Genomic DNA, 12226 nt, shown 5'->3' on the forward strand with positions numbered 1-12226 from the left:
AAATTTATTTCTACTTTGACTTATGATTTTTCGTAGCTATACAGGGATGGTTCAATATAAAAATATGTATCAGTGGAATTCACCACATTAACAGATTTAAGGGGAAAAGTTATAAGATTAGCTTAATCGATGCAGAAAAAGCATTCAATAAATTTCAAAATTCCTTTGAGATTAAGAAAAAAAGCTTCTGAGCAATACATAAGAATTTCTTCAGCTACGGAAATAGTATTTAGCCAAACTTTCCACAATATCATCCTAAATAGTGCAAACTGACCTCCTTCCCATCAATATCAGTAACAAAGTATATTAGTCCATTCTCAGGCTGCTGATAAAGACATACCTAAGACTGGGTACTTTATTTGAAAAAAAAAAAAAAAGAAGAAGAAGAAGAAGTTTAATGGGGTCAGGCGTGGTGGCAGCACTTTGGGAGGCCAAGGCAGGTGGATCACGAGGTCAGGAGATCGAGACCATCCTGGCTAACATGGTGAAACCCTGTCTCTACTAAAAATACAAAAAAATAAGCCAGGCATGGCGGGCGGGGCACCTGTAGTCTCAGCTACTCGGGAGGCTGAGGCAGGAGAATGGTGTGAACCCAGGAGGCAGAGCTTGCAGTGAGCCGAGATAATGGCACTGCACTCCAGCCTGGGCAACAGAGCAAGACTCCGTCTCAAAAAAAGAGATTTCATGGTCTCACAGATCTACATGTCTGGGGAGGCCTCACAATCATGGCAGAAGGTGAGAGGCACGTCTTACGTGGCAGCAAGCAAGAAAGAATGAGAGCCAGGCAAAAGGGGTTTCCCCTTATAAAACCATAAGATCTCATGAGACTTATTCACTACCACGAGAACAATATGGGGGAAACCGCCCCCATGATTCAATTGTCTCCCTCCTCCCTCCCACAACATGTAGGAATTACAGAAGCTACAATTCAAGATGACATTTGGGTGGGGACACAGCCCAACCATGTCACAAAGCAATAGTCCCTACAGATGCCACTGCTACTCACATGAGAGGAGTGGGAAACACTGACCCTAAAGCCAAACTGTCAGGATTTCAAACCTGGCTGGGCTCTTACTATTGTGTCATCTCAGGCAAGATTTAAATTCTATGCACCTCAGTTGCTTCCTGGCAGACTCTCTCCTCCACCAAACTTCAGTCAAGCTCCTCTGAGCCCTCTTTTCAATTGAGCCTCATCCTTGGGCCCTGCCTTTAGCCCGCGTCTTCCAGTCATAGCTAGAATTCCACTAAGTCAGTTTATTGGACATCCCTGCCTTGATATCTGATCGCCCTCCATATGTGATTAGTTCCTCACATTCCACCTGTGATATCTGAGTCTTTGACCTACCTTCAGCAAGAATGCCCTACTCTTGATGTCTCCTCTTAGTCATTCTCCATCTACGCCCCACCCCACTCCCACTCTGCTCCTTGGCCATAAAGCCCCAGTTGTCTTGCTGTATTCATGGTTGAGCCTCATCTCTCTCCCGACTGCCACAGTCTTGACACCTATTCGTATCATCTCAAATAAAGTCTTCCTTACTGTCTTAACAAATGTCTGAATTATTTTTTCTTTACCACTACCAATAAAATAGGAATAATAATATAACATACCTCATAGAGTTATCACAAGGATGAAAAGAGTTAATGCATGCAAAGTGTTGAGAAGAGTATTTAGCACTTAAAAAAACTCTATAAACATTAATAATTATTATTGTACAGTTATACATTAAAAATATGAACGAGTAGAAAGCAATCGAGAAAAATGTTAGAAAAAGTATGAGAAAACCACAAATAAATTATTAAATATAAAGTTGCTGGAGTACAAAACCAATTTTAAAAATCAACAGCAGTAATAGGCTGGGTGCAGTGGCTCACACCTGTAATCCCAGCACTTTAAGAGGCCGAGGCAGGCGATCACCGAGGTCAGGAGTTCAAGACCAGCCTGACCAACATGGAGAAACCCCATCTCTACTAAAAATACAAAATTAGCCAGGCATGGTGGTTCATGTGGTTCATGCCTGTAATCCCAGGTACTCAGGAAACTGAGGCAGGAGAATCACTTGAACCCAAGAGGTAGAGGTTGTGGTGAGCTGAGATCACGCCATTGCACTCCAGCCTGGGCAATAAGAGAAAAACTCCATCTCAAAAACAAAACAAAACAAAACAAAAAATCAACAGCAGTAAAAAACAACATGATTTCTAAGTTAAAATAAACAAAATAAAATAATGTTTAAGTAACAACATAAAAATTATTCAGTAGCAACAAACTATAAGTTGCCTGGAAATAATCTAACAAAAAGTGGGTAAGACATTTATGAAGAACAATAGAGAGCATTTTTCAAAGGCATGAAGACAAGGTAAGTTGAGAAGTGTATGTTTACATGTGGAAAGACTCAATAATCTATGCAATTCTCTCAAAATAATCTATAAATTCAATACTATTGCAATCAAAATCTTAATATTGCTTTTCTCAGAGCAAGCATAAAAATAGCAATGTTTGCTATGTTTACTCTCAGATATCAAGATTATTATAAAGCTACAGTAATTGAATTGCTCATCATTGATATAGGTATGGTATACTAAACCAATGATACAAAATAGAGAACCCAAAAGCAGACTTACATAAAATAAAAAGTATAATACTTTAAACATTGATAGTTAACATTCACAGAGTATTAGTGCCAGGTTCCGCATGAAGGAATCAAAGTGTAGCATTGCTCATTTAATACTCAAAAAGTAGTTACTCATAGTTTCTCCTTTTACAAATGGGGGGAACTGGGGCAGAGATGCAGAGAGTGTGTGTAAGCAGTCAAAGATGGCACACCTACCTCCTCATCAGTCACAGAGCCAGATTTTGGAGCCAGGCTGTATGCCTCCACGACCGCTGCTGTACCATGTCTTTTAGAAACATGGTACTCTACAGAAGCAGCCTTAAAATTCAGTGGGTAAAAACTAGAATATTCATTAAATTGTGATGAACAATTGGCTAACCATATCTAACTCACACAGACACACACACACACACACACACACATTCTAGAATGATTAGACCTCAATTTAGAAAGTAAAATTTTAGAAGATTTAATTGAATGCCTTCATAGAGTTGGGAAGAGCTTTCCTAAACAAGTTACGAAAGCACTAACATTTTAGAAAAAGATTGATAAACTTAGCTACATTAAAATTTCAAATTGTTCTGCTGTTTCTCACACTTGTGCACAAAGATTTAGGCACATAGATGTTCACTGCAGTGGTGTGCAGTGAATTTTATCACTAAATGCCTAACAAAAGGAAAATGATTAACTATGTTGTCCTATGTTTATATAATGATAGTTATTAAGATGAATGAAGCCAATCTATGTATATTAACATGTATACACTTCAAATATAATTCTCAAAAAATTAACTGCCAGAAACATCGAATACAAAACACTTATGTAAAGTTTAAAAACATATCACACAATGCCATCTATCCTTGCTGAGAGCTGGGGATGGGATTAAGGAGGAATAAGTAGAGACTTCACAAGCATGTGATCATTTCTTTGTTTAAAAAGATAGTGATATAAAATAAAATGTTAACAACATTAAATCTAGGTGATAAATACCTGGATGCTCACTTCATTGTTCTCTGTATTGTTTGGAAGGTTGGAAATTCTTGCTAGTAAAAGTGGTTACTAAAAAATCACTCTTGGGGTCAGGCAGGATGAGCCATGCCTGTAATCCCAGTACTTTGGGAGGCCAGTGTGGGTGGATCACTTGAAGCCAGGAGTTCGAGACCAGCGTGGCTAATATGGTGAAACCCCATCTCTACTAAAAACACAAAAATTAGTTGGGCTTGGTGGTGGGCACCTGTAATCCCAGCTACTCAGGAGGCTGAGATAGGAGAATTGCTTGAACCTGGGAGGCAGAAGTTGCAGTGAGCTGAGATAGCACCACTGCACTCCAGCCCAGGCAACAGAGCAAGATTCCATCTCAAAACAACAACAACAACAACAACAACAACAAAACAAAAACAAAAACCTCAATCTTGGGTGAAAGGTAGACCTCAGATGGGAAGAGCAGAAGCAAAGACAGCAGTTGAGCAGCTGCTTCCCAAGCCCAGGCAGGAGGTGAAGGAAGCGTGGAATCAGTGATGGCAGCTGAGATACTTCGCTCATAGATTAGATGTGGGAGGTAGATAAAGTAAATTAGAATAATCCAGAAGATTCCTAAGTTTTTTCTTCAGGTAACAAAGTGGATGGTGGAGCCATTAACAGTGAGAGGAAGGGTGCAGAAAAACAGATTTGGGGGAGAAATTCAGAGGCTTTTGTAGATATTTGAGTTTGAGATCATTATTAAACATCCACATGAATTGTTGGGTAGACAATGCACACAGGTGGATATGAATACAAACCTGGAACTCAGGGACAAGGTCCGGAGTGGAGATACAATTTGAAAAACGCCAGCTCAAAGAACGCATTTACAGCCATGGTCCTTGGCGAGCTCTTCTCCTCAGAGAGTATGGATGGAGAAGAGAAGTGAGCAGAGAACCAAATTTAGGATGCCCCAAAATTAAGAGGTGAATTTAGGGAAAGGGATTGTGGTCTGCTGAATAATGGCCCCTCCAAGGCGTGTTCACGTCCTCATTCCCAGCACCTGTGAGTCATTCTATTATGTGGGAAAAGGGACCTTGCAGATGACCTCAGGATGCTGCAATGGGGAGAATTATCCTGGATCACCTGGGTGGGCGCCTGTTTGACAAGGGCCCTTAGAAGAGGAGGCAGAAGAGTTCAAAGCAGGGAAACAAGATGTAAGATGGAAGCAGAGGCCAAAGAGGAGAGAAGACGCTAGGCTCTTAGCTTTGAAGATAGAGGAAGAGGTCACAAGCCAAGGACTGCAGGTGGCCTCTAGGATCTGGAAAAAGCAAGGAAAGAATTTCTCCCTTATAACCACCAGCAGGAACACAGCCCTGCCACCCCCTTGGTGTTAGCCCAGAAAGATCCTTGTTGAACTTCTAACCTACAAAAGGGTAAAATATCAAATCCACATTGTTTGAAGCCACTAAGTTTGTGGTGATTTTTCACAGCAGAACAGGAAATTAATGCAGGGAGTCACTACGAGAGAAAGAGTGGCCAGGGAACCCGGGGAGAACAGCAGCCATGAGATTGTTTGTGTCCCACAAATCCGTCGGGGAAACTATTTCTAAAAGAAAGGAGCAGAGCTCTGTGCCAGACTTTGCTGAAAGATTCCATTGATGTAGAGAAAGAACTTTGCACAGGATTTGTTAAGGTAGAGGGAACCTTGGTGGAGCAGCTTCATCAAGTATAGGCTCCCAACCTGCGTTGACTGGAGAGGATTAGAGAGAGAGGCATCTCAGCAGAGGTCTCCTGTAAGGAACTTGAGAGGCACGGGAGGTCAAACAAGGGTCCTGGGTTTATTTTAGAGGAGTCTGAATGCTGATGGGAAAGTGCAGCAGAAACTGAAGAACAGATCTTCACACAGAGGCAAGGCCAAGGAGTACTGGGAGGATGGAGTGCAGGGCACACTCCAAGACAATGGCCATGAAAAGAAGCTACAGGAGGAAACGCGGCAGTGGAGGCAGCTCCCACCCTTCATCTCTGAAGTTGTGATGGGCCTTCAGATTTGTCCCAAGCTGAGACAAGGACTGGTCCGTATTCCTGTATCAGCCAGGAATTGAACATGGGCCAACCTCCGGAAGGTGACTGACCCTTGAGTAAGGCAGCTCCCTATGACTGAGGGCAATTCCCAGAGCGAGAGGCAAGCCACCTGCAGCTCCTGTCTGTCACAACTCAACAATGGATGTGTTGGCCCTGAAGAAAGATCTGGGTGGAGCACCACAGTCTCCTCTAAGTCCACCCTCCTTTACATTCACTTGCTTCTTCTAATAAGTGTGCCCCATCAGGGAACAGCTCTGCCAGGATCTTGGTTGGACTGGTTACCTGGGAAATTTACAGGAGAAGATTAGAGGAATAAATTTCAACCACCACTGCTGCAATTGATCTCAAGTATGGAATGTGTGTAGGAAGACATGGGTGAAAAGATGAAGTCGTTACCTGGTTGCCTCTGTCCGCTTAAGGACGTGAGATGGAGGAGAAAGGAAGGGAAGGGGTCTAGGAGGTTGGAGGGGATCCAAGAAGTGAAGGTGTCATTTGGCAGAGCAGAAAAGTGTCCCACCATTTATCAGGTAAAAGACCAAGGACAAGTTACTTAACGGCTGAGTTTCCATTTCCTCACCTTCCCACCAGTCCCATTCTTCAATGGTATGTTTCTTGAGTGCAGAATCCACTTCAAAACTGAAGAATCAATAGCTCAAGGTGAAAGGACACAAAAATAAATATGAGTTTTCTCTTATATTCCTTAGTAAAAAACTTACAAATTCTCCCAAATGTCATACCTTGTATTTTGAGGAAAACAAATCTTAAAGGCAAAGCCTGTTTCATGAACTTGAACATCAGTCAGTTGGTCCCAAAGAATTAATGAGTACAACAACTCGAGGTTCTCTGGAACAAGTTCAAAATATTAAAACTTAGTGTTCAGTGTAATGGTTATTAAAAGTCAACATGAAGCTTTCTCATCAGCTATATAAAACCTGTTATTTCTTAGCCTTTGTGGAATGCAAATCTACATTGCTAACCGTGTGTTTCCAGAGGAAAAGTCTGCTATCACTGCGTCCCCATTTAATGAACTATTTTGTAACCATAAAAATGTGATTAGTTTATTTATATTTAATCAAAACACACTACAAAAACTTGATAAACTTACTCCTGAGAGCTTTGCATCATTGATGAAAGATTAGAAAAAAGTATTCAGCAACTTAATCTGATTTACCATCATAAATATTCAAATTTTACATATTTATTCCACAAAACAGTTGTTTAAGTGGCTTTAATTTATTTTCAATTTTATTGTCTCGACTGTATAATGCAAATCAATTGTTGAAACTGTTCGGAAACACCATCCAATAAATGTGAAAGTCTCTCTGTCTCTCATAAAGTGAACTAAAATGAACACGATGCAGCCTCAGGATCCTATAGCACATCACGCCAATTTCAAAGTGTGTATTTGCATCATACCAGTTAAACCAGTTCCCTGCATGTGCAGCGTGAGTAGATGATAACATTTCACCATTATCGAAATTTTCTTTGTTTAAAAAATTGCCTCTAGGACTTCTGTTTCCAGTAACATGCAAGGCTGAGTATTTTGATCAAACACTAAAAATTCTGGATTAAAATGTTCTAAAATTCTTAAAAACATTTTTGTTACACAATAAGGAGTTATCAGGTCAAAATCTAAAGGAAAGTTGGTAACGAGAAATAAGAGCAATGAAATAATTTTTGCCTTGAAAGCAAATCTGGTGAACTTTCATTTTCACAGCCTTTATGAGAAAGCCCAGGTCCCGTGAAAAAGTGGACAGTCCAATAGGAGAGGCTTCTTCCATAAATCTGGGATCCCAAAATATTATATCCTCATTGTGAGGGTATAGGGGAAGTAAACCCCACACCCACAGACATAGGGACCACCTTGGTGCCGAGAGACTGGACTGAGAACAGGAGAAGGCTTTGAGAATTTACAATGAAAGACAGGCTTTCTACTCAAATCAATGCAAATTTGCATTAACTAAAACAAAACCCATAGCTCGAAGATTTTTGGACTTTCCAGCAAATATTACTACCAATAAAATCAAATTAGCCCTATGAACATCAGACAAAAATAAATTTCAAAGCAAAACATCCATAGGGATAAAGAGAGTCACAGTCACAGCATCATAATAAAAGAAAATTCACTGAGAAACTTTTGTCCTAAGTCTCATTTTTTTGTTTTGTTATATTTTGTTTTTGTTTAGTGAGGTGTCGTTATTACTCTTGCTCATGATCGTTTTTTCTAGAACCTGACATATTCCATAAAGCCTAATATCCAAAAGGCCTAGGATGTTCTAAAATCCAGCTTACAGGAAACAGCCTGAAATTGCATGAAAAAGGTTATTGAGAAGTGATATGGTTTAGCTGTGTCCCCACCCAAATCTTATCTTGAATTGTAGCTGGCATAATCCCCACGTGTCTTAGGAGGAATTTAGTGGGAGGTAACTGAAACGTGGGAGCGGCTCTTTTTCACGCTGTTCTCGTGATAGTGAATACATCTCAAGAGATCTGATGACTGTATGAAGGGCAGTTCCCTGCACACCCCCTCTCTTCCCTGCCACAATGTAAGTAAGACGTGACTTTGCTCCTCATTCACCTTCTGCTATGGTGGTGAGGCCTCCCCAGCCATGTGGAACTGTGAGACCATTAAACCTCTTTGCTTTATAAATTACCCAGTCTAGGGTATGTCTTTATTAGCAGCATGAGAATGGACTAATACAAGAAGTGCTCTCAAAGAAACCTTAAGGAAGGAAAGGGGAGTTGGGCAGAGAGAAGACAACTCTCCAGTAAGGTTGTAGTAGAGACCTCAGCCTTCTCCAAGGATCTCTGAAGCTGTGATGGGCCTTCAGATTTGTTCCAAGCTGAGACAAGGGCCAGGCCTTCATATTCCTGTGTCAGCCAGTAATTGAACAGGGGCTATCCTCAAGGAGATGCCTTAACCCTGAATGAGTTCCCTACTGCTGAGGGCAATTCCCAGTGAGAGAGGTGAGCCACCCACAACTCCTGTCTATCACAGCTGAGCGATGGATGTGTTGGCCCTGAAGAAAGATCTGGGGAAAGAACCACAGATTTGGTGATGAACTTCCCTACAGTTCTCCCCCCTTTAAATTCACTTGCTTCTTCTAGGAAGTGTGCCGCATTGGGGAACAGCTCTCCCAGGATTTTGGTTAGATTGGTTACCTGGGAAATTTACAAGGGAAGATTAGTAGAATACATTTCAACCCCCATCGCTGCAGTTGATCTCAAGGCTATAACCAATATTCATCATTCTCCTCCTCCACCCCTGGTTGGAGATTCCCCCCATCCTCAATTTGCACCTCTGCTGGTCTACGTAGCTTGCCTGGTGGGGCAGTTCAGACCATCATCTCTCACGGGTCTGCACCTCTAGTTATCATCCCCTTTGCGAGCTATGACATCTGTACCTGGACACTTGCAGTTAAAACTGAGCCTGGGAGCACCAAGAGACACCCCAGTGCATCTTCCGAGCAATAATCACATTCTTCCCTGGCCCCTGTGCATCTTCAGCCCCACTTCCCCTGGTCAACTGTGCCTACCAGGATGATATCTCCCTTCCTTTATGGCTGATCCTCGTCATGAGAGACTCTAAGTGACCGAGTGACTGGTGTAAGTTCTTTTGCTGTGTCCTCCTACAGAGGCATTCTTGCTCTGCAAGCCGGGATCTCTACACCCACAGAACCTCATATGTTAGAGAAAGAAAGCACACATTCCCTAAGTAGGTCACTGGGGGTGATGGTAAGTTAGGCGGCTCCTACTACTATTCTTTTCTTTGGTTCCAACCTATTTGGGATACAGCAGCACTGATGTAGTATGTGCACTGCCCTGGAGGACAGTGGCCCATCCTCATAGGGTATCATCTCTAATTTGGGCCCTTAACTATTTATAGAAGGCTCGTCCACCTCTCTGTCAAGCAGGGAGCTTCTGGGTGACGTCATATGTGATGGGGAGAGTGGAACCCATGGTCATGTGCCTACTGCTGAATTTCCATTGTGATAAAATGGGTTTCTTGACCTAAAGCGCTGTTAGGTGGAATCCCGTGTTGGTGGATAGTGATGCTGGCGTAGGCACTGCAGGCAGGAAAGGTAAACTTATGCCAAGACTATCTGAAGACCCAAGTCTAGAGGAGTCTGTATCCCCTGCATGGCAGAAAAGGTCCACAGAACCAACTTACTACCAAATAGTTGATAAGTCTGTTTAAAAGACTAACATGGGGGCTTGGTGTTTCTAGTCTCTGCTGCTAACAGATTAGACATTCAGCAGCAGCAGCATGTAGAAGAGCCACAGAGAGTGGGAGCCTGTGCTGATGGGTTCTTGCATGGCCTCATTTCTGCAACGAGGGCATCCGTTGTTCCTGCACTGGGTGAGGCAATGACAGGCTTACTAATGTCCACCGGCCAAGTCGCCCTGCCGATTTGGTTGTTTCTGCCCCTTCCACAGGAGTGATCTTTGCTGGTGATCACCATGTGACACCCAGATCTTCACACTCTGCACTCACCCCGATAGATCCATCCACAGGCCCCTTCCCCAGACTTTCCTGTCTCTCGTGTTCCAATCTTTCTCTTTTTCTAACATCCTATGGCCTGTGAGCTTTGCCATAAATGTCACAGGGCACATATGCTTACCTCAGGCCACCTCACTTTCCCTACAAAGTGGATGACCAGAGGACCTCCCCAGATAGAAATGCATCAGAAGATTTCCCCTCACTGCTGTCTCCCAAGGCCATCCCTGAGTGGTGTTGCCTGAAATCCATGTTAAATGCACACGCACCAGTGAAACAAGTCATCCTGGCCTGAGAGAAGGCAGTCAGTGTAAGCAGATAGAGAAAAACCAGAACAAGAGTAGGGGATGACCTGAGGGCCAAGCAAACCATTTGTGCAACTTCCTTGTTCTCTCTGACCCTGCTCATGTGCAGTCCTAGATATCCTACTTCCCCTTCTGTTGGGCCCACTCAAGTGTAGAAGCAATTGAGTCTGACAGAAACCAGCCCAGCCATGTGGTTACTCAACCTCCCATGATGACATGCTTCATCTCTATCAAGGCTCAGAAGCACACCAGGAGCCACTTCTCAAATTATGTATTCTCTGGTGCTGATGGTATGGCCTTTCTCCAGAATGCCAGGAGTGCAGTAATTCTCCCAGGGCTTGCCATGAGCTCCACACGATGTCCTTTCCATACCTCTGTGATGTATCATACGTGCACGTAGTGCCGTCAAGTTCTGCCACACCACACCATAAATGCCACAGAGTACCAAACAGTTGTCCAGGCCATATGGCACAAATGACAAGGTTACTTGCACCATCATCACCTGGACCTACTAAGAATGCTTTCCTTTCTGGGTCCCAATCAAAGATGATAGCCTTCCACATCACCCAGAAAATGGGTTCAAGCTGCGTTCACAAGGGCCAACTATGCTTCCTCCAAAAGCTAAAGAGGCCCCTCAGCACTGCGCTGCTTCTTTAATGGGAGGAGGTATGAAATGCAATCTCTCTTTACTTTGGAGGTACTCCCCTGTTAAGTCCCTAAAAACTCCACCAATGTGGAAGCCCTCTAAGTCTTCACAGTGCTGACCTCCCAGCCTCACTGTGCATGTGGCTTACCAAGACCTCCAATCCACTCGCCACTGCTTGCTCATCTGGTCCAATGGGCGTACCACATCGAAGTCGTGGGTAAAAATGGTAGTCTATGGAATGTCCAGACAGGGCAGGTGACTTCAGACTAAAAAACAACAAAAGTTAGCATGCTTAAAAAATAACTGGGTAATTCTAAGCTCCTCAGAGACAACTGAAATTTTTAAATTTTAAATTTTAAATTTCATTTAAAAACTAGAAATGCATTTAAAAATATAAAACCAACAAGTACAATACTTGATTTAATCTCTACCATTATCAAAATATTATGATTTCATTTATTATATGAGTCTGTTTTAGAAACAAAAAATAAACCATAAATAAGAACTTTTTTAAGCAACAAAAGTGACAGAGTTCACGTGGATCTGGAGTAGGACCATAAAGGTATTCTTTGTCTGTTCCTGTTCCAGGTTGATGCAAACTGCCTCCGATCCTCCTTTGTTCAAGGATGAAAAATAACAGTTCACCAAGTCAATAGCTTCCTTAGAGAGGCCAAAGACTCCGCTTAATCTTCTCTAGCAAAAGTGCCACGCTTGGCACAGCCACTGCAGGTGGAGATATGACTTGACTCACTGTATGGATATTTAGTGTCCCCCATCATGGCCCACCAGGTCTGTGTGTGGGGCAGCCTGGTGAATTAAATGAGGCTATGGCAAGGACCACAGCCCCTGAATCCTTTAAGTCTTTGAGGGTAACACTCATCTCTGACATTCCTGCCATCAACACAAGATGTGGTCGTGTCTGTGGTTTACAATCTCATAGGGGAAGAGGCCTACCTCACTACAACATCTTTTCTTCTAGGCCAAGGAGTCAATGCACAGGTTCTGCCAATGAACCTGCCATTCACTCCTATTATACTAGAGAACCAGGGAAATGAAGAATGTGAGCTAGGCTTGAACCAAGATTCAATTTATTATGTGCCTTCCTGGTCTCCAGTCTAATAGGAGG

At 42.7% G+C, this 12226-nt stretch overlaps 1 protein-coding gene across 1 annotated transcript in view; it reads right to left on the minus strand.

The window, feature by feature from the left end:
* Positions 1 to 2610: 2610 nt before the first annotated feature.
* LOC103220859 (putative uncharacterized protein encoded by LINC00299) overlaps positions 2611 to 12226 on the minus strand; it is a 40654-nt gene continuing 31038 nt past the window's right edge. Inside the window, exons 3-5 of the mRNA XM_007971564.3 lie at positions 11249 to 11366; positions 6389 to 8813; positions 2611 to 6287 (exon numbers count right to left, since the gene is read on the minus strand). Coding sequence (XP_007969755.2) covers positions 8556 to 8813; positions 11249 to 11366 — 376 coding nt within the window. The 3' untranslated portion in view covers positions 2611 to 6287; positions 6389 to 8555. The remainder of the gene's footprint in view (positions 6288 to 6388; positions 8814 to 11248; positions 11367 to 12226) is intronic.

This window comes from Chlorocebus sabaeus, chromosome 14 (assembly GCF_047675955.1).
Source record: "Chlorocebus sabaeus isolate Y175 chromosome 14, mChlSab1.0.hap1, whole genome shotgun sequence".
Taxonomy (NCBI): domain Eukaryota; kingdom Metazoa; phylum Chordata; class Mammalia; order Primates; family Cercopithecidae; genus Chlorocebus; species Chlorocebus sabaeus.